The sequence below is a fragment of the Folsomia candida genome, unplaced genomic scaffold, assembly GCF_002217175.1.
Source record: "Folsomia candida strain VU population unplaced genomic scaffold, ASM221717v1 Fcan01_Sc007, whole genome shotgun sequence".
NCBI lineage: Eukaryota > Metazoa > Arthropoda > Collembola > Entomobryomorpha > Isotomidae > Folsomia > Folsomia candida.
Genome location: NW_019091199.1, coordinates 1,712,892 through 1,737,434, shown reverse-complemented (window position 1 = coordinate 1,737,434; position 24,543 = coordinate 1,712,892). Strand labels below are relative to the sequence as shown.

The 24,543-nt window shown below is 37.7% G+C and overlaps 7 protein-coding genes across 11 annotated transcripts; 4 read left to right on the top strand and 3 right to left on the bottom strand.

The window, feature by feature from the left end:
- Positions 1-4,354: 4,354 nt before the first annotated feature.
- Positions 4,355-6,402, bottom strand: LOC118436222 (protein phosphatase 1 regulatory subunit 7-like). The gene is made up of 5 exons (XM_035853804.1): positions 6,292-6,402; positions 6,048-6,220; positions 5,828-5,966; positions 5,522-5,756; positions 4,355-5,424 (listed from the first exon to the last, which is right to left on the bottom strand). The coding sequence occupies exons 2-5, from the start codon at positions 6,218-6,220 to the stop codon at positions 4,544-4,546; spliced, it is 1,428 nt and encodes a 475-aa protein (XP_035709697.1). The 5' UTR covers positions 6,292-6,402; the 3' UTR covers positions 4,355-4,543.
- Positions 6,320-9,398, top strand: LOC110851854 (ethylmalonyl-CoA decarboxylase-like). Of its 5 annotated transcripts, XM_035853805.1 has the most exons (7): positions 6,320-6,433; positions 6,579-6,723; positions 6,862-7,009; positions 7,085-7,186; positions 8,011-8,451; positions 8,533-8,765; positions 8,872-9,398. In XM_035853805.1, the coding sequence occupies exons 5-7, from the start codon at positions 8,148-8,150 to the stop codon at positions 9,292-9,294; spliced, it is 960 nt and encodes a 319-aa protein (XP_035709698.1). In that variant the 5' UTR covers positions 6,320-6,433; positions 6,579-6,723; positions 6,862-7,009; positions 7,085-7,186; positions 8,011-8,147; the 3' UTR covers positions 9,295-9,398. The 5 variants fall into 5 exon arrangements, with proteins under 5 accessions (XP_035709698.1, XP_035709699.1, XP_021955462.1 ...); XM_035853806.1 differs by lacking the exon at positions 6,320-6,433 and having other exon boundaries at positions 6,559-6,723; positions 7,085-7,164; XM_022099770.2 differs by lacking the exon at positions 6,320-6,433 and having other exon boundaries at positions 6,559-6,723.
- A 361-nt stretch (positions 9,399-9,759) lies between these two features.
- LOC110852072 (B9 domain-containing protein 2-like) lies at positions 9,760-10,868 on the top strand. Its single transcript, XM_022100045.2, has 5 exons — positions 9,760-9,949; positions 10,028-10,074; positions 10,297-10,375; positions 10,450-10,584; positions 10,659-10,868. The coding sequence occupies exons 1-5, from the start codon at positions 9,856-9,858 to the stop codon at positions 10,835-10,837; spliced, it is 534 nt and encodes a 177-aa protein (XP_021955737.1). The 5' UTR covers positions 9,760-9,855; the 3' UTR covers positions 10,838-10,868.
- On the top strand, positions 10,828-13,782 carry LOC110852069 (tectonic-3-like). The gene is made up of 6 exons (XM_022100043.2): positions 10,828-11,404; positions 11,495-11,755; positions 11,839-12,004; positions 12,075-12,135; positions 12,231-13,076; positions 13,260-13,782. Exons 1-6 carry the CDS (start codon positions 10,847-10,849, stop codon positions 13,651-13,653), a joined length of 2,286 nt encoding a protein of 761 aa, XP_021955735.2. The 5' UTR covers positions 10,828-10,846; the 3' UTR covers positions 13,654-13,782.
- A 381-nt stretch (positions 13,783-14,163) lies between these two features.
- Positions 14,164-17,653, top strand: LOC118436182. Its single transcript, XM_035853698.1, has 9 exons — positions 14,164-15,360; positions 15,433-15,638; positions 15,745-15,849; positions 15,950-16,082; positions 16,169-16,301; positions 16,381-16,615; positions 16,698-16,928; positions 16,997-17,111; positions 17,184-17,653. Exons 1-9 carry the CDS (start codon positions 14,164-14,166, stop codon positions 17,550-17,552), a joined length of 2,724 nt encoding a protein of 907 aa, XP_035709591.1. The 3' UTR covers positions 17,553-17,653.
- A 99-nt stretch (positions 17,654-17,752) lies between these two features.
- Positions 17,753-20,341, bottom strand: LOC110852068. The gene is made up of 3 exons (XM_022100042.2): positions 19,071-20,341; positions 18,591-18,790; positions 17,753-18,308 (listed from the first exon to the last, which is right to left on the bottom strand). Exons 1-3 carry the CDS (start codon positions 19,762-19,764, stop codon positions 17,997-17,999), a joined length of 1,206 nt encoding a protein of 401 aa, XP_021955734.2. The 5' UTR covers positions 19,765-20,341; the 3' UTR covers positions 17,753-17,996.
- Positions 20,342-22,525: 2,184 nt separating this feature from the next.
- On the bottom strand, positions 22,526-23,573 carry LOC118436300. The gene is made up of 2 exons (XM_035854064.1): positions 23,057-23,573; positions 22,526-22,977 (listed from the first exon to the last, which is right to left on the bottom strand). The coding sequence occupies exons 1-2, from the start codon at positions 23,303-23,305 to the stop codon at positions 22,597-22,599; spliced, it is 630 nt and encodes a 209-aa protein (XP_035709957.1). The 5' UTR covers positions 23,306-23,573; the 3' UTR covers positions 22,526-22,596.
- Between the last annotated feature and the right edge of the window lie 970 nt (positions 23,574-24,543).

Sequence of the window (24,543 nt, the reverse complement as noted above, 5' to 3'; positions counted from 1 at the left end):
ACAAATTAGCAGCGATGTATTTCATAATCATCCACACAGATTACGAGATTACTCATATTCATACTTGTGCATGCATACACATACCTCACGCATGCATGCAAACATTCCCAAAAAATCCACTTTTGGTTAAAGCAACAGTTTTATTCTTTGTAAATTGGTGAATGAGCATCTCAGCAACTTATGGACACTTGTGTATGTATATGTCTTACATTATTTTGAGGGTTGGGGTTAGAATGTGGCCCCTTCCCTTACGTGTGGCATGGCAATACTGCACAATGCAAGATCAACGTAATTGAACTGCCTGCATCAAATATAGCAAACTATGCACATGTGTATGTATACATCGGCCAGACGCCACTTACCCTATTTTTGAGAACAATTAAATAGGTTAGCGCTATAGATTGGCAACGTGATCTCGGCGGCGTCATCTCATATCTCACCCATTCAAACACCTTAATTTCTGTACTGCGCGTGTTTGGTAGTCAATCATAATACAAGAAAGTGCAAGTGGTGCTACACGTAAGGGTCCCTCCTCATAATCAAATTGCAATCTTTCAACAAATGCATGCAGGAACGTCTCACTTTTATAACATTGTCTTTACGACCGTGTTAATAATACTGACTGGCTGAGACTGGCGAATTTATTTGTGCTGCATATTTTATTAGAATGGACGACGACTTGCTTCAGAATGTTATCACTTTTGAGGAATGGATAATTTGACTGAAACTGATGCATTCTTGTGCTAAATGTTTAATACGACACAGCGAACGAAAGGGAACGTGCATGAGTGTATCAAATTGGAAACAAGGTTAATGGTTCCGCTAACAAACGCTGGCGATGATGGTGCCCTGCATTTATTGTACGTATTCTTTGTAGTTTACTGCTAATCAAGAAATCCATTTTATTGTCACTCGTGCGGTTTATACATTTATTTACTTTTGTGGTCATTGATTAAGTCGGGAAAACAGCGCTTTTAATCATCTGCTTAAAATTTCGCAAACAACGTTTCCTTGTTTATTTAATAAATTGCATTTGTCAAATTCAGATGATGTATGTATATAGTGCAACACACATAAATACCTGCAATATACCAGGGAATAGGGAAGACATTGGGCAATTATAATTAAATCAACAATAACTTCGGAGGCGTGTCTGGCATACTAATTTTCTAGATTCCTTACTTTTTCGAATTCTCAATAAAGTCTAATTGTAAAAAAAAGTAGCAATCAAATTGATAACAATGCGAACATTTAGAATGCAAATGCATCTCAAGTCATATCACGTTGTTATTGTTTTTTTAACGAACATATCTGGGAACAAGTATGCATCTAGCTTAATATTTCCTTGTTATGTAATGCTTGATTAAGTGTAGCGATTATGTACATGTATATTATTCAAGTTTTTTTAAGAAGCAAAAAATGGAACTTGTTATATTCAGTGAATATCTATGAAACAGTATCTGTTTCTTTTAGACCATTAAGATCTTTTTATACAGATATCTACTTGTCTTTTTTTGCCCAAAGTTTATCAAATTGTTTGTCAATTGATTACTCTCGCCAAAATTATTATAGCCGTGACTGGGTTAACATACTATATGCATAATAATTTTGTGTGCTTCCCCTGCCAATGATTTTGCATTAGTTCTATAATCCAATTACATCTAATGACTGCCACTAGATGAGGGTGTCCTTAGCCCGTATAATTAAATTGTGGAACGCATGCAAGTAAACAAACAACCAGTAAAACCAGAACCGGAAAGCGTTCATTGTCTTACCATTAACCAACCAAGCTCTTAAGATTAGTGCTGGATTTTGTACAAAAAAGCGGATAGATCGGATTTACTCTGGGCATTTAGCATGTACATGAGTTCAGAAAAATGCATAATCAAATTACAAAATCTCTCCGTACGGAGATTTACTAGATTTTACTGGATTTACTAGAGCACTGTTACATACAATATAATTGAATCAAGTATGACTGCTTGTACTTTTTTCGAAAACAACCCGGATTCATAGATACGTGAATATTTACTTAAAATAAATCGGAAAGTCCGATTTTCAGATATCCTATCACAGAATGACAATCAGTTTGGTACATCTCAACCTAAGGATCACGGTTGTATGTATACATGCAATAGTTACGTTGATACGAATATTGCTGGTCATACACTTAGTTTTTACTGGGTCATGTCATGTCACAAATCGCTGTTGGATTGAATAATGTCAAGTGGTGTATATACACCCATTTCACCCAATTACATACAAATAAATGGACTTGACAATTATTGGACCCTCATCCATCACATGTTTAAGGCAAGCTGCCTTATAGTTCATTGTACGCATCAAAGTCCATTTTATAGCATGACTACATGACTTCTAACACATTCAAGCAACCTAAAATTATTACGTTGTCAAGATTTAGCATCAAGAATTTGGCCAAGTGAGCTCTGCCTCAAACACGAAACAATAGCATGCACAATATCTCTCCTCATCCACAAGAATGGTTGATCTTGACTTTGTCCGCTGTTGTTGTAGGTCACCGTGCTGCTCGCGAACATTGTGCTGGTGAACGAATGAGGTTGTGATGTTGGAGAGTGAAATGTTACGCAATCCAAAATTCATCAATATTCAAACAGACAAATCCCAAATTCACTTTATTCATTCATTTTTCACATGGCTAACCCCAAACGTGGGGTGGCCTTGACACACAGGACCAAAGATCATTCTTCTAACAGAGGACTGAGTGAAGTGAGCAACACAATGATCAGTCGGTTATTGGGGCATTAAAAAAATAATTATCAGCTAACAAACCAGTTGAATGCAGTACGCACATGTATTCCGCATGTGCATGTATGTACAGTTGGAGGGACACAAAGATACGTTTTATGAAATGTGAAATATAAGATGAACACGTATCTAAAATAAATACATTACCTACGAAAATGAGACAAAAATAAAATTAAACGAATCCTAATTTGGGTTTGCTATTAAAGGATGCAAACTTTTTGCAAAAATAGTTCAAACTTTTATGGAATGAACTATGTACACCATTTTCGTATCATTTGACGAGCTACTTATGTAGTTTATAAATAGGGAATAATTTAATATGTGTGGACAAAATCATATTTTTGGATTATTTTATTATAGTAATCGGTTATTATTAGCAATTAATTCTGGCTGTTGGTCGTAAAACAATATCCCTGGTCGTCGTTTTTAAGAATTTTTGAGCAGTTGCTAAGAAATGGTGCATTATTTAGAGGAATAATTTACTGGAATTAGATCGCTTTCAACGTCAGTTTCTCGCCGGTAATTTTTTAGCCTGAGTCAGGGCTTAAGGAACCGTCATAATTTCCGTCCGTCCATCCGTCCCAAAACACGATAGAGCCAAAACGACTGAACCGATTGACTTGAAATTTTTACCATATGCATATTGGACAAAGTTAGGAAACGAGTTTGAAGATTGGCGAAATCGGTCAAGTGGTTGACCACTGGGGGTTATCGGAGTGGTCAGAGACTAAGTCCCTGGCTCGGGCTATATGGGGTCTGCACTGTAAATTATGTAAATTCAAGGAAATTATTCCTCTAAATTTTGCACCATTTCTTAGCAACTGCTCAAAAATTCTTAAAAATGACGACCAGGGATATTGTTTTACGACCAACAGCCAGAATTATTTAATTGAGAGAGGTAGACAATAAAGTAATTGACCAATTTTAAATACTACTTTCTTCGTTTTTGGTCTTTTTTTACCCGGAACTACATACGTAAGTAAGCACTTAATGTATTCGATAAAATTAGCAAACATCAAATGTGTACTTATTGTGAGGGAAGCAACCTAGAATTGTTGCTTGCGTATTGAGATGTTATAATTGCAATACCAACTTCTGTAGTAGACCATCATCATGACGTAATATTATAATTTCTAGATTGGGCTACAACAAAAAAAGGCAGTGCAACCACAGTCTATTATTTTACATTTGACATGTAAAATTGGTCCCTGATCCATTTATCTACAATTGAATCTACTTTTTGGGTCTAAGTTTTTAGACATCATAATAATTAGCGTATATTAATATTACACTGGATGTTCAATTATTTTGAAGTTCACCTATGTTATAACGGTGCTAGATATTTCTCAGAAAATTATGGTTTTGGGTTGGAATTGACTTTTAATCAGTCAATAACTGGCCACCATTCTTGAAATAATTTTTATAATTAGCCATTTTAAGTAGAAATTTGGTTTTATTAATGCTTAATATTTGCTATCATTAGAACAAAAAGATCCCCGATTGGAGCGATCTATGTACATAAGTACATACGCAATTCTACATTCCTCTCCTCTCTAGTACTCGGATTTTTGGTAAGCCTGCACTTAAATAATCACAATGTCGGAATTGCAAGGTCACAACTAAATTACAATTGAATGAGTGTAAGCAATATTCAAAGCATTGCAAAACTGCAGTTGTTAATCCTTTTTATTTGCTGATCATTTATTTCGTCTTGGTTAAGAAAATAGAGTTTAGAGTAGGCGAAAAAAATATTCAGTTATTTCATTAGCTTGGAATCGCTTGCAGCAAACCCTACAACCCGTTTATTTCGTGGCAACAATTGAGGTAATGATGTCGTCCATGGCTGTAAGGATGTCCAATCGCTCCTTCCTTCGAGCTGATCCCGCACAGTTGAGTCTGGCGTGGGCAGTTCCTCTAACGGTGACAAAGTCCGTCCAGCCCCCATGGACTTTCGTGGAGGAAGTTTCCTCGTCATTGGGCGACGGGCTGGACGTCTACCAACACTGCCCAAGTTCTGCTGAGTCTTACTCATGGCGGATTGTGGCACCTCGACTTCTAGCGGAGAAAGTGGTCGTGATTCTTTTAAAGTTGAAAAACGATCTCCAAATCCTCGATTGACATTCCAATAGTGTGAAGAAGAATGGTTCGACCTACGAGCTCTGCCTATGTTGTCGTTCGAAGGCGACAAGTTTGAGAGACGGAATATGATTTTCGCCATTTCGGACATTGAATCACTCTCAATTTCTTCCGCTGGTTGGATGCTGGATCTTGTAGCAGCATACAAATCTTCAGCTTCAGAGGTGTTGACATCCCCTTCAGAAGCCGGATCGTAGGGGAGTGTGACCATTCTGGCAAACTGATCAGGGGTTGGAGACATTGAAATTGGGGTTGAAAATACAAATGGCTCATCATAAATTTTAGCCGCTGATAAAGGCATCACAACTGGTACACTTCTACTCTGCATCACATTCTGGTCACGATGAACAGAACGGAAAGCACCAGGGAATGAACTGACGGGATGCACGGGGTTGGTTTTAGTGGACTGAAACTGTTTTTGATTTCTCAGAGCCTTAATGGCACACATCCGTTGCAGAGTTTTCCTTTGAGTATCGTTTACATCCTTCTCATCCAACACTTCTAATGTGTATAATTTATAATGCCAATCAGTTATTTTTTAATGACATTTAACCTATATAAAAGTAGCAAAGCGCAAGTCTATTTATTTGTGTATTACCAATGCCACTACAAAATCCAACGATTTGTTCTTTATACTTTGGATTTTTTAAGATACGGTTTTCTCGTAGATCCAAAATTCTGAGCTGCCCTAATGTTCTCAAAACTTGGCTCGTATGCTCCAAGTTGGTCAACCTATTTCGAGATAGGTTCAAAGTATCCAGAACATCCATGCAAAGCAGATCCTCAATGCTTTCCAACTGATTCCCACTCGTGTTAAGAACTTTCAACTTTCTCTGCATTGACATTGAGCAGAATTTTATCATAACTTATCCTGACTAAATATCAGCCATGCAACACAACTTACCGAAATAGTGTCCAATGAGTTTGGAGAAAAAATGATGGATTGTTCAGACGGCAGTCTTTGATGCTCAATGTGCAATTCCACCAACATTGATAAATTCTCCAAACCTTCAATAACCTCAATTTCATTTTGACCCAAGTACCTGCAATAAAATACTTTTAATAGGTTAAGTTCCTCAATGTACGTATTATGAAATTACTACAGAAATTGATGACATACTTACAATTGTCTCAAATTAAAAGAATTTTTCAAATCTGCAATGCGTCTAATCCTATTTCCCGATAAGTGAAGGGACTCTAATTGTGGAAGTTGTGAAAATCCAGCCATCTCCATAATTTTGTTATCGTAAAGGTACAAATGAGCCAAGGAACCAAATGATTGAAATGCATCCGACATCTAAACAAGATACAACATTTTATCAAATCTCTACAATTATACTTTAATCGTAGCAATTTCCATCATCATACAATTTGGTTAATTCCTTTCTTCTGAAGGTGGAGAGAGACCACATTTTTTAAATGTTCTGCATCGACACCTTCCTTATTATTCACGTTGCGGGCGATGGAGCCTTTGAACACATTTGATATTCCGGACTGGGTCAGCTCCTTGGTCAGAATAGAACCCTAGTCAAACAGAACAATAAAATAGGCACAATTTTCCCAAGTCATAATACATTTGATGACTTGGAAAATGAGACAAAGTACATTTACGTATGTACTTTGTCTCATTTTCCCAGTTAACAGTACATAAATAGCAAAAGCAGACAAGTGAGACTGCGGCAATCGTTGTTTTCACAACACATGTAGTTTTCGCCACATTGTGATTTTACCTTTTCAATTAATTCTGACGACAAAGACGGTGCAAATTCTTCTTTCGGATTCCTCGCAGCCTCAGATTGGGTGAGTTCCACGGACTCTTGTCGGCATGGTGGGTGTGGCCGAGGGATGGGCAGCTTTTTTGGTGGGATGGTGGTCTTGGTTGATGATTTCCATGTTTTGTTGGATTTTTTGACATAATCTTTTTCTCGTTCACTGTAGAAAACGTCGTCAAACTCGTCCTCGTCGCTGAAAAACTGGTCACCCTCAAGAAGACTCTTTTTCCCTTTGCCCTTAGAATACCCTTCCAACCTTCGGGGACGGAATCCGCGCATCATCGTGGCGATGTTGTTTGGTCAGGTTTGGTGAGGTAACTTGTTATATCAATATGCTCATTTATTGATCGAAAATAATAAATCAATTACGCATTTTTTATTGATTTCAGAATTTAACGAAGGAATCAATAAACAGCAAGTAACCCGAGTGATGATCATCAGCAGTAGTTATTATTGCTAAAATTACCAAGTAGGGACTGATTCTTGAAAATGTCAGCAGATTCTGACACTTCCTCTGCCATAAAAGAACATACAATGGGATTACCTGGTTATTCTGCTTCGACTAGTCAGGATAGTAATATAACAATAGATAATCATGAATCCAGTACAAATAACAAGAAAGCAGAAATTTTGTTAGCCCCTCTCCCTGTACAGGAATCCTTGCGTTTGTCGAAAAACAAGCTCAGAAAGAAGCGAAATTATGAAAAGATTTTGACACAACGACCAATTAAAAGAAAGCGTGAGAAGGAACTTAGAAAACAGAAAGGGTTGAATAAAAAGTCATTGGGAAAAGATGAGAAGTTTGCATTAACTGAAAAACTGAAAGCTGCGCTAAATGGGACTAACCAGGTCGTGATAGACTGTCAATTCGACGATAAGATGAGTGATAAGCAGCGAGATAGATTAGCACAACAGTTAAGAAGGGTTTATGCTTCTAATAAGGCTTCTCAACAGCCAGTACACTTGACCTTTTCAAGCTTGCCAGAATCTAGCGAATTTTTCCAGCTATGTTGCAGAAAAAATGATGGATTCTCTAATTATGTTATAGATAGAAAGGAACAAAATGTGTCAGAGTTATTTTCCAATGACAAAATTGTGTATTTGAGTCCGGATTCTACAAACGTTCTATCTGAATTTTGGCCAGACAAGGTTTATGTTATTGGGGGCATTGTTGACGAATCAAGGCACAAAAATATTTCCCTTTCGTTTTCAAAATCAATTGACATTACGACTGCAAGATTACCAATTGATGAGTATTTTGTGGCTGAGAAAGGGTCAGGAGGGACGTTTAAAAAAGTGTTGTGCGTTAATCAAGTGTTTGACATTATTTTGGAGTGGCACAAGACCAAGGACTGGGTGAAAGCGATTACTGCTGGATTACCTGAGAGGGCTGGTTTTGTTGCAAAATCAACATAAAAAGTCTCGGAAAAAACTAATCAAGATTCTCTAAACATGATGAACACTATGCTACTGTCTCGTACCAGATATTTGTTGATATCCGCGGCCTCTACATTACAAAATTTACGTTATGAAAGTACCCTTGTTAAAACAAAAACATTTTCTACCAGTGTAATAAATAATATCAAAATGAGTGCAAGTTGTGCGAATCACTTTAAACATTTTCCTGTGAATTTTGAAGCCATACGAAAAGAGTTTCGAGGTCTAACAGGTGGCAAAGTTGTTCTTACCAAAAACAATGAAAGTGGGGTTGCCTACATCTGTTTGGAACATGCGGAAAAGAAGAATGGTTTCAGTGGTAAATCAAATTATCTGCTACTAATCTATATGACTATATCTAAACTGGAATGGATTAGTTAAAAATATTCTGAAATTGCAGGAAGCATGATGGTTGACTTGAGCGAGATTGTAAGTGATCTTGAAACATGGGACGCTGGAAAAGCTGTTGTACTTCATGCTAATGGGGATACGTTCTGTTCTGGGGGATATCTGGACACTGTTAAGAAAATCTGTAATCACAAAGACGGTTATAAGATGTCATCTCTTATGCAGGACAGTTTGGCTCGCCTTGGAAAACTACCCTTGGTCTCGGTTTCGGTGGTGCATGGACCGGTACGTATACTACGTCTACTGAATTATCTTTGCACAAAATATGTAGTAGACTATAGTAGCTAGAAACTTAGGAAATATTAATAGTCGTAATTTTATCCTCTTTTAGGCAATTGGCGGTGGAGCTGAACTAATGTTATCCACGGACTTTCGTCTATTCACACCATCAGCCCATTGCAAATTTGTTGAAGCGAAAATGGGCGTCGGCACCGGATGGGGCGGTGGAACGCTTCTTCAAAGACTTGTTGGTTCCTCAAAAGCTTTGCAATTACTGTTAAGCTGCAAAAGCGTCAGTTCTACAGACGCCATAAGGATGGGACTAGCTGATCACATTGTTAGCGAAGAAAATCATTTGCAAGATTCGACAAAATGGATTCTTGATTTAGTTGGAGGCCATGATTATTCAGTCGTGCGTGCTGTTAAGCAAATTGTCTCTTGTGATAACTTTGAAGAGGAAAAAAGAATTTTTGCCGGCACCTGGGGTGGAGAAGCACAAAGTATCGCTTTAAGTAGGAATATAAAACATAAGTAGTAAATCAATTGTAATACCAAGTGCCAAATATCTATACATGCTATATAACACTATTTTTATATAGTCATTCTTAATAAAGTAGAAATCTCAACATTCAAAAGCCATAAAAAAGTACGTTTATTAAACTCAAATTTGTTAGTAATGTCATAAACAGTAGTAAATGATGCAATTATAAATATGCATGCAACCTCATAAAAGACATGATCTCTATTCATCTCAATATGTTTGTTGACTGTTGTATGTATATGTATATATGTACATCCATGCATTGCATGTAATTTTTTGTATAGAGGAGATCGAGTGAACAACACGAAAGGATCAACCCGGGTATTGCACAAGCGGGTAGTAGCGACTAGCAAGCGTTGCTGTGAAGGGGGTTGCCTTGGTTCTTAATCAAAAACAAACTGGGACATGAAGTTGTAGTGCAATGCAATCATCTTATGGCAAAATGATTTTTCTCTTCATTGCCAGTATGCAGAATAGAGTTGTTGTTTTACTTGAATTTGTCCAGTAATTCACCCGAATCCTTATGGCTGAGAGAATTTATTGTGTTGGACCTCGATGGCTGAGTTACATGTAATTGGGCAAGTGGTCAGTGGGACTTCTTCCGAAACTCCAAGCACAGGATTATTCGCTAAATGGTCAATTCATTCTGGTAGGCATGCATTTATTCAGTCTTTATCGTTAAAATATCATAATGTCGGTAAAATTCATCCTCGCTTTGTGCTATCAGGTAGTTCATGGAAGAAACTTTCTGGACATAAAGAAGGACAAACACAGGTAACTAAACAATTGTGACTATCCTTATTAGATTTTCAAAAAGTTCAAAATACATGAATTTGTCGATTTATCCACCATACGAAAAGAGCGATGATTTACTGTAGGGATCATCCTAAATATGTGTTGCTGTTTGTTTTATATCTGTTGGTGCCCTTCCCAATTAGTTCCCACACATTGACCTGACATTGTCAAATGATAGGTACAGTATGTCTGATTATGTAGGTCGACACTCCTCGTTACGCCGGAATCTCATACTGGGCACACCCCATTGACATTCACTTTGTGACAAAGGGTCTTCAAGGTACGAAGGACGTGGTTAATAACCATAATTAACTTTTTAAAAGCCTAATAAATTACACTCATTTTGCATTGCAGGCTGGCCTAAGATAATTCTAGAAGTCTATCGACAGGATAAATTTGGTAGAAGTGACCTCGCAGGTTACGGCATCTGTCACATTCCCTCATCTCCTGGCACACACATTGTAGAAATTCCTCTTTGGAGACCTTTCGGTATACAACATTTAATGATTTTACACTTTTTGTACATTTTCCATGTTGTTAATTTTGTTTACTTTTGGACGCAGGAAGTACCAAAGAAGAAATTGTGCGCAACTTTATAGGTGGATCTCTTGAAGTTTGTGAACCTGATTTTATTGCCAATCCTATTGAACGTTGTCGACTTAAAACGATTCCTTCTGGAACTGCCAAAGTGGAGTTTGGCATAATTCTAAAGAATTTTGATAATTTTGGAGTTGAGACATAAAGAAGAGCCATGCAGTCTTTATACCATCCAGTTTTTCTATTCTTTGTTGCCCTAACTTGGAGAACGTCTTTCTCCGAACCATTCCACAAAGGGGATGGAAAAGATCATCCCATACATGTTCAATATCACCGCGATAAAATTGCAAACCAAGAGGCTGAAATAATATTGGATACTGATGGCTTAGAAAGACGCTCAGAATTTTTTGGGGAAAATTCGGGCCATAAACCAGACAGTTTTGCAAGGAGTGAAAAACTTTCTACAGATGATGCAACACCGCAACAAAAATCAGGCAAACAAATTAGTCTAGCGGAAAGTACAAAATCGACCAACGAAATTGACCAGAAGACCAGCACCAAAACTATGCTCAATCAGGTTACAATACAAACAAATCAAGGAACATCAACAGCAACAGTTTCATCAGTAATTGAGGACCCCACAACGGAAGTACCAGTCGAGTCATCTTCTACGACTTTGGGCTCCACAAAACCCACGTCCACGACGCCTTCCCCCATCACAACAACCACAACAACGTTGCCCGACAATTTGTATTGCCTTTGTGACATTCATGTACATACACATAATTTTACTCGTACCGATAGATCTATTTGGTTATGTGTCAATTGGATAATAATTAATCAGAATTTACGTTCTCTGCAGGAATCTGTATGCGATATGAATTGTTGCTGCGACAATGACTGTAAGAAACAAGATCGAAAGTTTTTCACTCATTGCGTAGACCAGATTGGAGTTCGGGATGATCGTAGTTCTCCAAGAAGACAACGAAGCTGTTACAAGTCATTTGTGACATTTAAACATTACACAACCGAAAATGGAGTCCTCAATGATAATGGAATGCTTTGTATTGTGAGAGATAACAGCAAAGTTGACAATATCTTGCCCACTTCCAAGCTAAGTGAGGTAAGGGGACTTATCTCAAGTCTTACATAGACCTGCATAGATACATAAAATAAGTAAAACAATTATAATTTCGCTAATTTCAGATACAAAAGCGAATTAGCGATGGAGAAATCAACATCCAACCAAAGTATTCAATTGACAGCAGCAAAAAAGTTCAATATAAGCAGGAAGCATACAAGTTCGGTAGCCCAATCGTGGGGGTGAAAGTCATGGATTTGACTAAAAATAAAGTCGACCTGGTTCCCTACGGTATTTTTATTTGTAATGTATAATAATTTTTCATACAAGCAGTTAAATTGATAGTTATTGCTATCCATAGGTTTGCCTACAACGTATCACTCAGCTCCCTGTACGGAGATTAAAGAACCCGTGAAATTCCTGTAAGTTTGTACTCATTAAGATATCTTTATTTTATTAAATGGAATCAATATAGCTTTCACTTTATAATCAATAATGGTTTTGTTTACCTTTACAGTGAGAATTTTCACTCTGAATGTCAACTTGTCATCACTAACCTCACTCATGATTGCACTCGTCTTGGAGCCTTGGATGCCAATTTATTCATCAATCAAATCCAAATTTTGACGAATCCTGGCGATAGTTCAGATCGAGAATTTATACTGATAACGCCAACAAAGGTGTGCAATGGCCAATTATGCACCACAGAGCTGAACCCGGATGAACACAGCGAATTTCCGAAACCCATTTACAATCCTGGAAAACGAGTTTGTCAAAATGTACTCATTGGGCTCAACGTCACATTTTATTTTGGATTGGAAGGAATTTCGGACATACAAGCAAGTGCCCAGTTACAAGATTTGCAAATCTCCGATAAACAATTGACCCAAGAGTTCAGATCGAATTTTCTATGGAATGCAGAGCTTAACAACACAGAGGCCACTCCTGATTCGGCATCCAGCAATGGACCAGATCGGAATTTTTGGCCTCGTAGTGGGAACCCTGGCTACATTGTGGGAAAACCGGTCATAATGGGAAAGAAAGTTACAATTGTAAAAGAAAAGATGAAACCAAGTGGAAACTTCACGACGCAAACCCCTTCTTTGGAAGACGAAGAAAATAAAGAAGTTGAGATGGTGAAGGTCTCCAAAGACCCTGCAAAATGGATGACCATTCATAATCCAGGAAGATGCCCACAAAATCCAGATGAGGCTTCGAGAAAGTCGGTGTTGTTCGACTACTCTCATTTGACTATGTGTATTCTGAATTTGACAGAATTCAAATACTGCGAAGATTTACAGTTGCAAGTAGCCAAAATCCTTTTGGGCAGCAATGATCCAGGGAATTTTGAAAAACTAAAATGGTAACAGTGGAATAAACTTATTTGTGCCCAAAAACAGGGTGCATAAATATTTTTGTTGTACGTGCTTTCTCCTAAGGAGAAACCACGGACAAAAATGTTTATGCACCCTGGCCCAAAAAATATTAATGCGTTTAATTAGTATTTTAAGAATTTTAACTACCAAAATGCACATTTTTATCAAAGGCATGTCGCAGCATTTGGAAATTCTAACCCAAACGTCTCCAGCGAGTGGGTTCCGGTGTCTGTAAAGAACTTTCCTCTGGGATTTATGTCGACTCCGGGAAACTCCAAGGCACTCGTTTCGAAAGGGTGTGACAGCATCGTCTCTACCCTTCACATTACGGTTACCTATGCCTTTGTCGGAACGGTAGACTTTCCTCAGGCCAAAATTACTGGGGTTTTGTACGAGCCAGGAGATTCTGTCTCTTTTCCCCCGGAAGATATGTCCAAAAGTTTTGACGTCTCTACAACGGTCAGCTTTAGAGATGTCACTGCTGCTCCGGTGATGCGTGTGGCAAAGTGGCCAGTCCTTTCGATTACTCTTCCAAAGGACTTTTTTTACCCATTCTCTCGTTAGACGCAAATACATATTTATAATATTGTAAATATATTATTAACAGTTATGCATATTACTAGAAAATGTTGTTACTACAAAAATTGCGCATTTTGTACAACACAATTATTTTATATTTCCCAAGAATTAAAGAGATTGATTTATTACATGTTTAAAATCCTCGATTTCTCAACTTGCTTTAAAGTAGTATACAAGAATGTCTAATTTATATTGTGTTAAACAGCATCCTAACAATGCACAAGTACCACGATATGTACATAAGTACCTTAGGTACTTATGAAATACTTAGAAAATATATTTTCTACCTGCATAGATATAAACTCTCATACTTATCTGCTTTGGGTAGCCTGACAACATATGTTGCGTAACTTAAAATCTGTATTTAGTTTCTAAAAGTACTAAACAAATCCATGATTAGTGATTGCTCCTGATGCGTTTTTCTTATGTACGGATGGGACCATTAAATGGAGTCTGCAACTCCATTGATCCACATTCATTGTAGTTTAATCCGGTATGGAAAAATCTCAAAAATCTACCACACCGTCAAAAATTCCAACAAAAGCATCTGGTATTCCTCGGCCCAGAAGTAAAAGTGGTGATCGAACTGCGGGCACCAGATCAAAATCATTTTCGGAAACACGGTCGAAATCTGCTCCTCGCGAGACCTCAGACATGAGTGCAAGACGTTACCACGAACAAGCTTCTTCTCAAGAGAATGATGACGATCGTCAAAATCACCGGTATGATTCCCAAGTTCCACAAGACAACGTCCGCGAGTCTCCTCGCTATGATGCTAATAATTACTCGAATCTGCCAAACAACATTCCTCGGTATCAAGGAGTAATCAGCTCAAAGGTTCGACAAGGAATCCTTACCAGCCAACAAGTTCCTCAAGTTTGTGGAAATAGCAAGTCAGCGTTTTCAGGCATGTTCAGAAATGGAGCACCAAAAGACTTTCGTAGTCTCATCGGTGGGGGGCACATGATGAAAGAAATGGACCAGCCACCATTGGAGGACATTGCTTCCATGTTCCAACGACCAAACACCGTCATTCCCTCACTACGTTATCCTTCAGCATTGCCCTCAATGACCAGTCCCTCTGGGGGGTGGGGACGAGCAGAAGGTTCTCCCTCAAATGAGCACTCAATGATCAGTGGATACGGCAAGGACCCTGGATGGTCTAATCCAGCAGGCGTTAAGGAATTGCAACCCATCATGAGTCCCAATAATAACAGCACGGTTGGATTCAAAAATAGTTACTCAACTGCCGAGGAACTCGACAATATTTTGGCCAAGTATAAGAACCTCCCACAACAACAACAACAGATTCCACCCAGAGAACAGCAGTCGTACCAAATATACCAAGCCATGATTCACACAAATTATCCCCACCACTTGGAGGACTCCCAAAAAGGAAATACAACTGAGGGAGGACATTACTCAAGGGAAAACCACGAGAAAAAATCGTCAAAGCAATTTGACCTCATTGCAAAACATCGCACAGAGTCAAACCATCACCCGAAGGACAATTTAGGTGTCTTTGGACTCCCACTGGATAGCCACAAGCAACAAAAGTTGAACAGCTTGAAAGATGAATCCTCTAATAAGACGGGAAAGGGACACCACCCACAAACAAAGCACACCAATCACAATCATAGGTTTCCATTCAGGGAAACTTTAGATGGCGATCTTCTGGTTCATCGAGATCAGGTTGAAAGCACATTTATCAATTAGGACAAAATGGACCAATTTGGTCTAATCAAATATTGAATCGTTTTTAAGGTAGCATTTGAGAGCAAAACCGTCAGTGTTCTCATTTCTGATCCTGACAAAATTTGGACTGGCAGAACCGAAAAGATTCACGATCCACGACATCAAGAGCAGTTGATAAACGAAGTGGAAGAAGTCATTCACAAAGGACTCAACCGATATTACGACATTGAGAGTTATCCACTTGAGACTGAACATGGCAAACAACGCGCAGTGGAGTAAGGAAAAATGATGAATCATAATTTTTGGCAATTTGTATGCCCTCACATTTAACCAATTATGAAGTAACATTAACTTGGAATTTGGGGCTATTGGTCTGCGTAGAAATGAATACCTCGAAAAGGAAGTGGTGATAATGAAGTATTCAGATGCTAAAACGGGCACTGAGAAACTAATGTCAGATATTCATCACCGATTGAGATCTGGACGGTATTTTCATCCACTTTCATACGTCGCAATTTATTCTTACCATTTACGAAACAACTTTAGATTCATTTTTTGCACTTTTTACGATGAATTTTATTTCCAGACATGCTGATACTCATGTCGTAATTGGAGAAAAAGTTTACCCGTGTCACTCGGTGGCTTTGGAAGTCGTGTCAAAATTTTTCGATAACTTGACCAGACCAAAGGAGACTCTGAGACGAGTAGAGCTGCCTGAGGTGAATGATTAGATGCTTAAATGTGGGAAAAATGAGACGCGTGAGATTTTACTCGAGTTTATTTGCATTGATGATTTATTATAAAGAGCGAGGTCCCGTCCACCGTTTTTCCGACCTTGATGGACTGGATTTTTCAAAACGACCATGGCAGATCCGTAGTGATGAATAAGGGAAATGTCGTCCCACTATTTTCATGTGGCAAATATCTCGACATTTCTGGTAATAATGTGCTCAAATCCATACACAGTAATAGACAACTATTAAGTACAATAATATATCATTGGTCCTTGTATCGCAGAATTGAAATCTCAATGTGTCAACTATTTACAAGAAAAGGTAGAAACCAATGATCGACACCTGATGACTTTGTGGGAGGAGGTGAAGAAGCGACCAAATTGTCAAGAACTCATGGTTGTCATCTCTGCCAAAGCCGCCTTGTCATTCCAACACATTTTCAAGGAGAAAAAGTTTCTTAATTTGGACGTTGGTGAATTGGTTATGCTCCTGAGTTCAGATGACATTGTCATTGAGAGGTTCGTGGTCATCATCACGTTGTCAAGATTTTTTCGATTTTAAATAAAGTGTTTTGTTAGAATATAATGAGTAATGTTGCAGTGAGCTTGATGTTTTTGATACTGCGGTGCAATGGCTCCTCCATAATTGGGAAGGACGCAAAGTTGTTACAAACGAAGTCATCCACACTGTTCGATTTGGACTTCTTACACCCCTGCAACTCACACAAATTGCCCACTCTCCGGAATTGGCGAAAGGGACAACAGTTCCTCATGAATATCCAGAGTTGCTTGCGTATGGTTCTGTCAAGGCCATGATTGACGATGGATTGGCGTACGTGTCATATACAAAATTAGGTTGTACAAGCAAATGTCGAAATTCGAATAACTTGGCTTGCACAGGTATTCAATCGTCTTTGAGTCGTACAAGGCCCAACCTGAAGAAATTCGGAAATGGGTTGACTCTACAGGCATTAAAGCTCCTCGACAAAGAAATCATACCAGTCCCACCGGCCGAGTAAACACAATTTACATGGAATAAGGGAGTTTACCATGCCACGATTTTTAATAACTGGCCGTCATGTTACAGGGCAAAACTTTCGTAATTCCACACGATATAAATGCAACCGGCAAGAAAATCAACGGAGGATTGGACCTGCGTCCATCGTACACAGTTTTAACAACTGACCATCACCTGTTGGATAATACCTTATCCACTACCAACGCTTCATCGAGTCCTCGACCTAACAAACGTTCTGAGATTTTTGAAAATTCAGTTTCAGAATCTGAAAGGAGAGAACGACATCGTTCTGGTGAGACAAAAATGGAGTCTGTGGCCGAATCGTTAGGACGCCCTATAAAAGACGAAGATATTCAGAGCTTTTCTCCTTCGACTATGGGGAGACCTCGATCTTCATCCAGAGATCACGACTACAAATACCACGAGTACAAAATCTGATTTCCGGTAAAGAATTCCGTGAAAATTAATACTTGCAGAGTGTAAAACCAATCTGGGTAGCCCAAAATAATTCGTAAGTTATAATTTAAATTAATCATGACGTTTCGTACATTGTAAATAATTCAATTTCCAAGTAAATCAGATTTATTTGATGCTCATGAGAGTTTATAAATGAATCGTGGTTTTAGATATGTAAATAATCAATTAGACTTAACTTTGAAAGTTCGCATTTATTTTTAAGAAACATATAATTATCAATATACATAATTAATTACATAAATACCCCAAGTAATTTTCCCATTCTTAAATATAACACCCGAAACCTTAAATTATCAAACTGTCTCACTGATCATCATCATGGTACAAAACTAAGAAAATAAATTAGAGATTTTATCAACTATGTAAAAATACCCACCCACCCAAACCGACCAATAATTAACCAAGCTATTTATCCAACATTTTACTGTTGGCCCGTGTACTTGTTGCGTCCTTCTTAAGATTAGCAGCAGTATTAGATTTAGATCTGCCCGATGACTTCTTCTGGATTCCTAACGAGAGCTTATCTATGTAGTCATCATCACTGTGAAGCACTTTTTCAGCCACAACCTCAACATCATCAAAGAATAGAGAGCCAGTGCCATCCAAGAACTTGCCGAATGGTTTCTTTATCTTGACTTGTTTCTTGAGAATTTTGAGCAGTAGGACAATGATGAGAATGAGTGGGAGTATTTTAACAATCGTCACCAGAATGATGATCTAAATGGACAAGTAATCAGTTATGAAGTTATTTGGTATTTATACGAATGCTGTTTGTTCCAGTTGAACCAGAAAAATTGGCCGAGAGTCGAGTTATATGCAAAAATTGGAAAATATTAATTACAACTCTCTTGGTTTTACAGTGCATAATATTGTGCTATTTGTATCATAAGATTCATCTAAATAGTGTGTGTATTGCACCAATGAGTCGTTCCACAAGGATTTTTGCATAATTTCCACCTTACATTTACATGCATGCCAACTTTAATACTGGTCTCTTACCGGGAAGAGGAGTGGGATTGCAACGGGAGACAGGAGAACTCCCAGCTTGAAGGCGATAAAAAATATGGCGATCATTTTCAGCTTTTTAAAAACGGCTGCAAATTTCAATGTCTTGAGAGTTTTGAGTCCCAACAAGCCGGCCAGACAGGAAAAGTCTTTGGACAGCTCATGGCTCGCGTGATGGCTTTCCTCCTCCTCCTCTGCGACATAATTACAACAAATAATTGAATACAGTTGCCACTTTATTCCTATGTGATTATGGGATTTTATAAATAATAATAAATATGCAGTAATAGAATGTCAACGGGTTTCAGTTGTCAGTGTCTTATCAACTTTAACAAACAGAGGAATATATAAGAGTTTTGCATAATCATCATTATGCATTTAGTTGTCGGGTTTATTTATTTATGTGACATATGCACAATGGGCTTATCTACCAATCATAAAGAAAAATTCTGTGACCAATATTCTTATTCTTACCCCAAAATGGAAATACGCTGCTCCACCCGACAGAAGGAGGAGGAGGATGATGTGATTTGGGTGGCATCGGCTTAAACTTCCAAGAATCGTAAAACTCGGGGGATCCAAAAGGATACCAATGTTTCAAGACTTCTTTCTCATAGTTGTACGAACTCCCAGAGTCCGAGGAGTCGAACGTCGAATCCCTCGAGTTCCCATGACCCGCAATTGAAGCGGGGGCAACCATGCTTACCCCGCTCTGCCCATTCGTACCACTCCCATAATAATTGTCGCCAACGTAGTCAGATCCCCAGCTCCACCCCCCATTTTGCAACGTGTTGTATTGTGGTTGACCGACATTGTTGGTGTTGGATGAGGAATAATCAGCGTAGGAATTCAAATAGCTCGAAATTTCTGGAATGGAAATTGTGCTCTTCCCCGTAGTTGAGCTTATCTGAGTGAGAGCCTTTTTCCAGAGGTAATCTTTGAGCTCTGGATATAGATCCAGCAGAGTAATGTTTGAGTAGGCGTTGTTATTGGCCTCAGCACTCGCAGAAGAAGGAACTGTGAGGAAGGATGAGACAACAGGTGCAGTTGCAACAAACATTGTGAGACTGCACCGAAGAACAAGCTGGGTTGACACAATTAGGCCCAACGATGACACAGATTTTGAAAAGAGGCAAAAATAAGCCCAAGTTCGGAGTATGAATGACATGATGCACTAAAGCCATTCACAATTTAGATACAAGATTCGCTGTCACTTCACTTTTTTTCAATTACGGCTAGACAAACAATACGAAATGTTTGAATAGAAAGAAATACGAAATGTGCGAAGTTTTATTTTCTTTCATCACGTTGACCAACCCATAAGTAATCCGGACACAATAAATCCGACTCCAACAATTGACAATTGGGATTGAATGAAATGAGTGCGCACGTAGAGTGTTCACAATAGGAATAAATCAAGAGTCAAATGAGAACAAGATCGGATAGATGCTACTTTTAAGCTGACACTGAAGCTGGTTCTCAGGACTTCTTCTCGTTTCTCCGATTTTCTTGTGGTAAAACTTTTGCTTTTACACCAATCGAAGCGAAACGGAGGTGGAAAGGAGAATTAATCTCTTTCGATTCAAGTACTTTAACACTTTTCCTTCTTAACCTATTAGCACCGTGTTGGTTGAATTTGCCAAGATTTTCCTACTTGCACATTGCACCCCTCGACTGATCTATTTGAATTGCAAATATAAATAGACATGCGAGAAACGTTGGGGAGAGGCTGGCGGTGACGAGGATGATCTGTTTACCGACTCTTGGGCAATACTGACCAACCACCATTGGCTTGAAGGGGCATAAGTAAGGACTTTTATAGGCACTATTTATATTTGGCAAATAATAGCGACGACACACGTTTTTACCATCCATCTTCATTCCCCTCTGGCTTCTAGGATCTGATTTTGAAGTTTATTCTCAATCTCGACAGGCTGGCCGCTGCTTAAGACGTGTGAATGCAGATATTTATTTATACGGTGAATAATCGAAGGAAGGAAGTCTGCATAGTTTAGTTGTTGAAATACTGCACACAGTGAATACCAACGCTGATGGACTAAAATGCTCATGTAAACCCATACGTGCAATAAAAAAGAAGGTGGTCCAAGTAAAAAAAATAAAATGAGGAGGTGAAGGGCGAAGCTCTAATTGCAATCTCAATGTTAATCAGTAATTCATCAGTATGCAAAAAAAAATATATTGAAATTGTTGAAAATGCCGATACCGCACTTTCCAACATTAAAAAATGTTTTCATGAATTAAACATTCGCAATAATACGACAATTTAGAATTCGTGGACATCTAAATAAACGGAGAGTCGGTCTGTAAATATAAATAGCAAAAGGAGATGATACACGGTTACGCTGTCAATTTTTTCTATAATAGCATATTTAATGTAAAGTCATGTTCACGCTCATCTTTATCAATGAGTATGTAGTTACTAATGAATGAATGGTTTAACTAACCCACAAACTCATCATCACTGAAATTCATTTTTTATTGATTGCGGAAGATTGTTGTCCGCCCAACGTCAACATTTGCTAAGGTTCTGATCAATACGTTGATTTGCATTGTTGTTTCTTAAGAGTATGTACGCAGTAGAAAAACAATTCAATTTGGTTTTAGCTCATGGATGACGAGAGTCGGTGGTTCTGAGGATTATAAATTATTGTCCAATATTATTAGGACTCATTTTCATTATTATTATCCCAATTGAATTTGACAGTGATCTGGATGCAGCGATCTGACCGGACGAGTGGTATCTGAAACAAAGAAGCGAAACCACAAGTGTAACTTGTAAATATGCACATGAACACAGAGGATGATTTAATATTGGTAGTGTTACTACTAATTATTGCTCTTTCCTGTGCCGCATCCCGTTGCTGGCTAGCTTGGCCCATGCAAAAAGCATTGCATGAGTGCATTATAGTAAAAAATTAAGGAATTGTAAATTATTGACAAGTGTGAAATTATGCGTAATTAAAATGTCATCACACAAAACAGCAACCACCTGCATTATTAATGCAAAAGACGTCCGCGATGTGCCAGACATGCTGGTCAATTGAAACGTAATTACTATGTATGTGGCCTTCCGTTGTGAACCAATAAGTTATCCATTTTTATTCGGAAGATTGTCGAGGAGCATGTCCATCAAAAACCTTAAATTATCAAATACCTTATACACCTTCACAGTTGCAGGTGATACATAAATACGTTGTGACTCGGGAGGACCTTTCTCAGTCGACTGAGCAAGTTTTATGGAAATTTTATAATTACTAATAACAAATTAGAGAACCAACACGGAGTTCTATTTTTGCCAAAGCCAAATGTACATATAAAAGAAAATGACGTAAATTGAACCGGAATATTTAATTAGTTGGTACGATTTCTGTTATGAATGAACTTCTAAATATTGCTTCTACTAGAAACTTGTTATGTGCACTTTGACATGAATCCACTCATCATCTAATTGATTGCAGAATGTTGGAAGCTTAGGAAAATATACTTTTCATGGTGAATTGACTCAATTTAAAGAAGCCGGATTTAATATTAAGGAGTATTACCACCCATGATGAAGTAAGCAAAGAACTGCAATTTAAATTCTGGGGGATCACTTACTCCGTTCGGGCATTGCATAAGAATTTTCTATGCAAGGGTCAGTCATGGATCCGTTAAATTAATTTGAGAAATTGTCCAAATTCCATGTTTCACACAAAAGAAGAATTGGAATTAAACTAAATTGGCAATTTCACATCCTTCAAATATACAATGGTTGGTACAAAATGCAAGTCGTGTATCGTGCGGTTGAGATTTAATACCAAATATGGGGTGAAAATTAAATAGCATGTTCTAGTTTTGTGCCCCAAGTGGAAAATTGATGCACTTTTTTTAAGTAATTCGCATAAAATTGTCATTTAATTTCTCTCGAGACCAAAAATAGACAAAAAAGGAATTGAATCAATCAATTTTAGAATTGATACTCGTAGATATTCGTTATTAATTAATAGTCAAAGAACCCACACAAATCTTGGTCTCTCGGACAATCATCAACTTCTAAATCGTATCTGAGCGTCTTCATAAAGAACGGAGGTTTATATTTCCGGGGCCGATTAGACTTCTTTATAAATTTCCGCTGTTCTACAGTTTCTGAGTCCGGATATAAATTAAATTTCTTTTTGCAAAGGACATCATGATGTTTGTAGTCTTCGTCCTCGAATCGCCTTCCACAAATAAGACATTGAACGTAGTTGCCAAATTTCAAGGGAGGTAATTTGTCGAAGAAGCATGTGGTGGTTTCTACGATAAAGGAACTCCCAGAGGCTGGAAGTGTACATGGTCGGAGTCCGTTTGGAGCTTTGCAATCACAGCATAATTTGACCACCTGTTTAGTTCATGCATGTTCCAAATTACTGATTTTGCATGTTTTATGCATATCACACATCATACTCCACTTGTCTCACCTTCTGTTTTTTGCCTTTATCTTCTGGACTGGAGTTAGACATGACTTTCGTACTATTTTCGCATACATTTGTCGCTGCATTTTCAATATTTTCATCTTTTGAGAAATAGAAGAATTTTCCTAATTTCTTTTTATCAATTATTATTTTTAGTTTTTCTGATGGGGATTGAACTTGGCTGCTACACATTCTTGCACGGCCAAGCGAGCCAAATTTGTTCTTGTCGTAGGCGACGCTCTTTGAAGTCGACATTATTACTGATACAAAGGGAGGAATTTATAATTACGATACAAAATTATTTCTTTTTGGGCCAAACAGAATTAGGGTACAAAAATATTTTAGATTGGAATAAATCGAAGTATTTACTTTTAAAAATTTTGTCATTCACGATTACTTGACTTTTAGTATCTAAGGGCTGTGTGGGGAATTGTGTCAATGGATTCAAGTTGGAATTAAAGCCAAGCAAAAATGTTTGTCATTATTCAGTGAAGTGATTCACTATGAGTCATCATATTCAGCATTCTTATTTTATGCCTTATATAACCAGTATTTCACCACATGAGTAATAAGGCCATAATTATTATTTACATATATACGTGCCTGTGTATACACACTATGTTTGGTATACAGCTAAGGGTTTGGATTGGATTTCAAATGTCGCATGTAAATAAATCATGCATACTTAATATACTTAAATTTATTTTAGGATACCCATATATTTCTAAAGTGATTGTCTATACATGCTAATCGGCAGTCATACATACATTTTCTCACCCTGAAAAGTAATCAAACATGAGGAAGAATAATTTTGGAGAACCTCGTGACAAAACGTAGAGACGAATATGTTACGATTTCCTAGTGATTCCACACTTTTCTTATCACTGACCTCCATGTACTGTCCTAAGTGTAATAAGTATACATCGAGTAACAACACACGAATGCGGAACTTTTAGGTTTCAAAGGTCGTACTTTCTTGAATATATGGCAAGCTATGACCAATTAGACCTTCTCAAACTTTACAAAAGTTTTAGTTCGAGTAAATATTACAATAACCCCAGTATGTCCTGTATTTCTGGTGACAATCAATATTTAGTCGGTTAATCATGTAATCAACTTTATCACTTAACAAATTGCGACTTTGACGAGAAAATGACGTAATCAGTGGAAATATCTGATGAAAATAAAATAAATATCTCCATAAAACTTAAAAAAATGGCAATTAAACAAAGTTTTTTGTCATTATGCAATTCTGTAATTTTTATGAAAATTAAAACCATAATCTTATCTATTAAAACGCGTATCATTCATCGATTAAGTAATTGGTTAGTTCATTTTGATTGAGCATGGAAATTATCATATGTAAGTATGCACATAAATATGTATGTATGAAGTGAGATAATACACACCACTTTATCACGTCCACATTTCCAATAAATCCAGGATGCATGGCTCTCCCAGGCTGGCTTGTAATAATAATAAGATGATGGCAA

Bases quoted from the DNA above. Each gene is read 5' to 3' on its own strand.
- LOC110851854 (XM_035853805.1), top strand. From the start codon at position 8,148: ATGATGAACACTATGCTACTGTCTCGTACCAGATATTTGTTGATATCC. The intron at 8,452-8,532 runs GTAAATCAAATT...CTGAAATTGCAG, and splicing joins AAAGAAGAATGGTTTCAGTG to GAAGCATGATGGTTGACTTG. The intron at 8,766-8,871 runs GTACGTATACTA...ATCCTCTTTTAG, and splicing joins TTTCGGTGGTGCATGGACCG to GCAATTGGCGGTGGAGCTGA.
- LOC110852069 (XM_022100043.2), top strand. From the start codon at position 10,847: ATGCAGTCTTTATACCATCCAGTTTTTCTATTCTTTGTTGCCCTAACT. The intron at 11,756-11,838 runs GTAAGGGGACTT...CGCTAATTTCAG, and splicing joins CCACTTCCAAGCTAAGTGAG to ATACAAAAGCGAATTAGCGA. The intron at 12,005-12,074 runs GTATTTTTATTT...TGCTATCCATAG, and splicing joins AGTCGACCTGGTTCCCTACG to GTTTGCCTACAACGTATCAC.
- LOC118436182 (XM_035853698.1), top strand. From the start codon at position 14,164: ATGGAAAAATCTCAAAAATCTACCACACCGTCAAAAATTCCAACAAAA. The intron at 15,639-15,744 runs GTAAGGAAAAAT...TGGTCTGCGTAG, and splicing joins GGCAAACAACGCGCAGTGGA to AAATGAATACCTCGAAAAGG. The intron at 16,302-16,380 runs GTAATAATGTGC...CTTGTATCGCAG, and splicing joins CAAATATCTCGACATTTCTG to AATTGAAATCTCAATGTGTC.
- LOC110852068 (XM_022100042.2), bottom strand. From the start codon at position 19,764: ATGTCATTCATACTCCGAACTTGGGCTTATTTTTGCCTCTTTTCAAAA. The intron at 18,791-19,070 runs GTAAGAATAAGA...ATTATGTCGCAG, and splicing joins CAGCGTATTTCCATTTTGGG to AGGAGGAGGAGGAAAGCCAT. The intron at 18,309-18,590 runs GTAAGAGACCAG...TTGTCCATTTAG, and splicing joins CAATCCCACTCCTCTTCCCG to ATCATCATTCTGGTGACGAT.
- LOC118436300 (XM_035854064.1), bottom strand. From the start codon at position 23,305: ATGTCGACTTCAAAGAGCGTCGCCTACGACAAGAACAAATTTGGCTCG. The intron at 22,978-23,056 runs GTGAGACAAGTG...TGAACTAAACAG, and splicing joins ATAAAGGCAAAAAACAGAAG to GTGGTCAAATTATGCTGTGA.
- LOC118436222 (XM_035853804.1), bottom strand. From the start codon at position 6,220: ATGTCGGATGCATTTCAATCATTTGGTTCCTTGGCTCATTTGTACCTT. The intron at 5,967-6,047 runs GTAAGTATGTCA...ATTTTATTGCAG, and splicing joins TCTTTTAATTTGAGACAATT to GTACTTGGGTCAAAATGAAA. The intron at 5,757-5,827 runs GTAAGTTGTGTT...ATGTCAATGCAG, and splicing joins ACTCATTGGACACTATTTCG to AGAAAGTTGAAAGTTCTTAA.
- LOC110852072 (XM_022100045.2), top strand. From the start codon at position 9,856: ATGGCTGAGTTACATGTAATTGGGCAAGTGGTCAGTGGGACTTCTTCC. The intron at 9,950-10,027 runs GTAGGCATGCAT...TTGTGCTATCAG, and splicing joins TAAATGGTCAATTCATTCTG to GTAGTTCATGGAAGAAACTT. The intron at 10,585-10,658 runs GTATACAACATT...TTTTGGACGCAG, and splicing joins TCCTCTTTGGAGACCTTTCG to GAAGTACCAAAGAAGAAATT.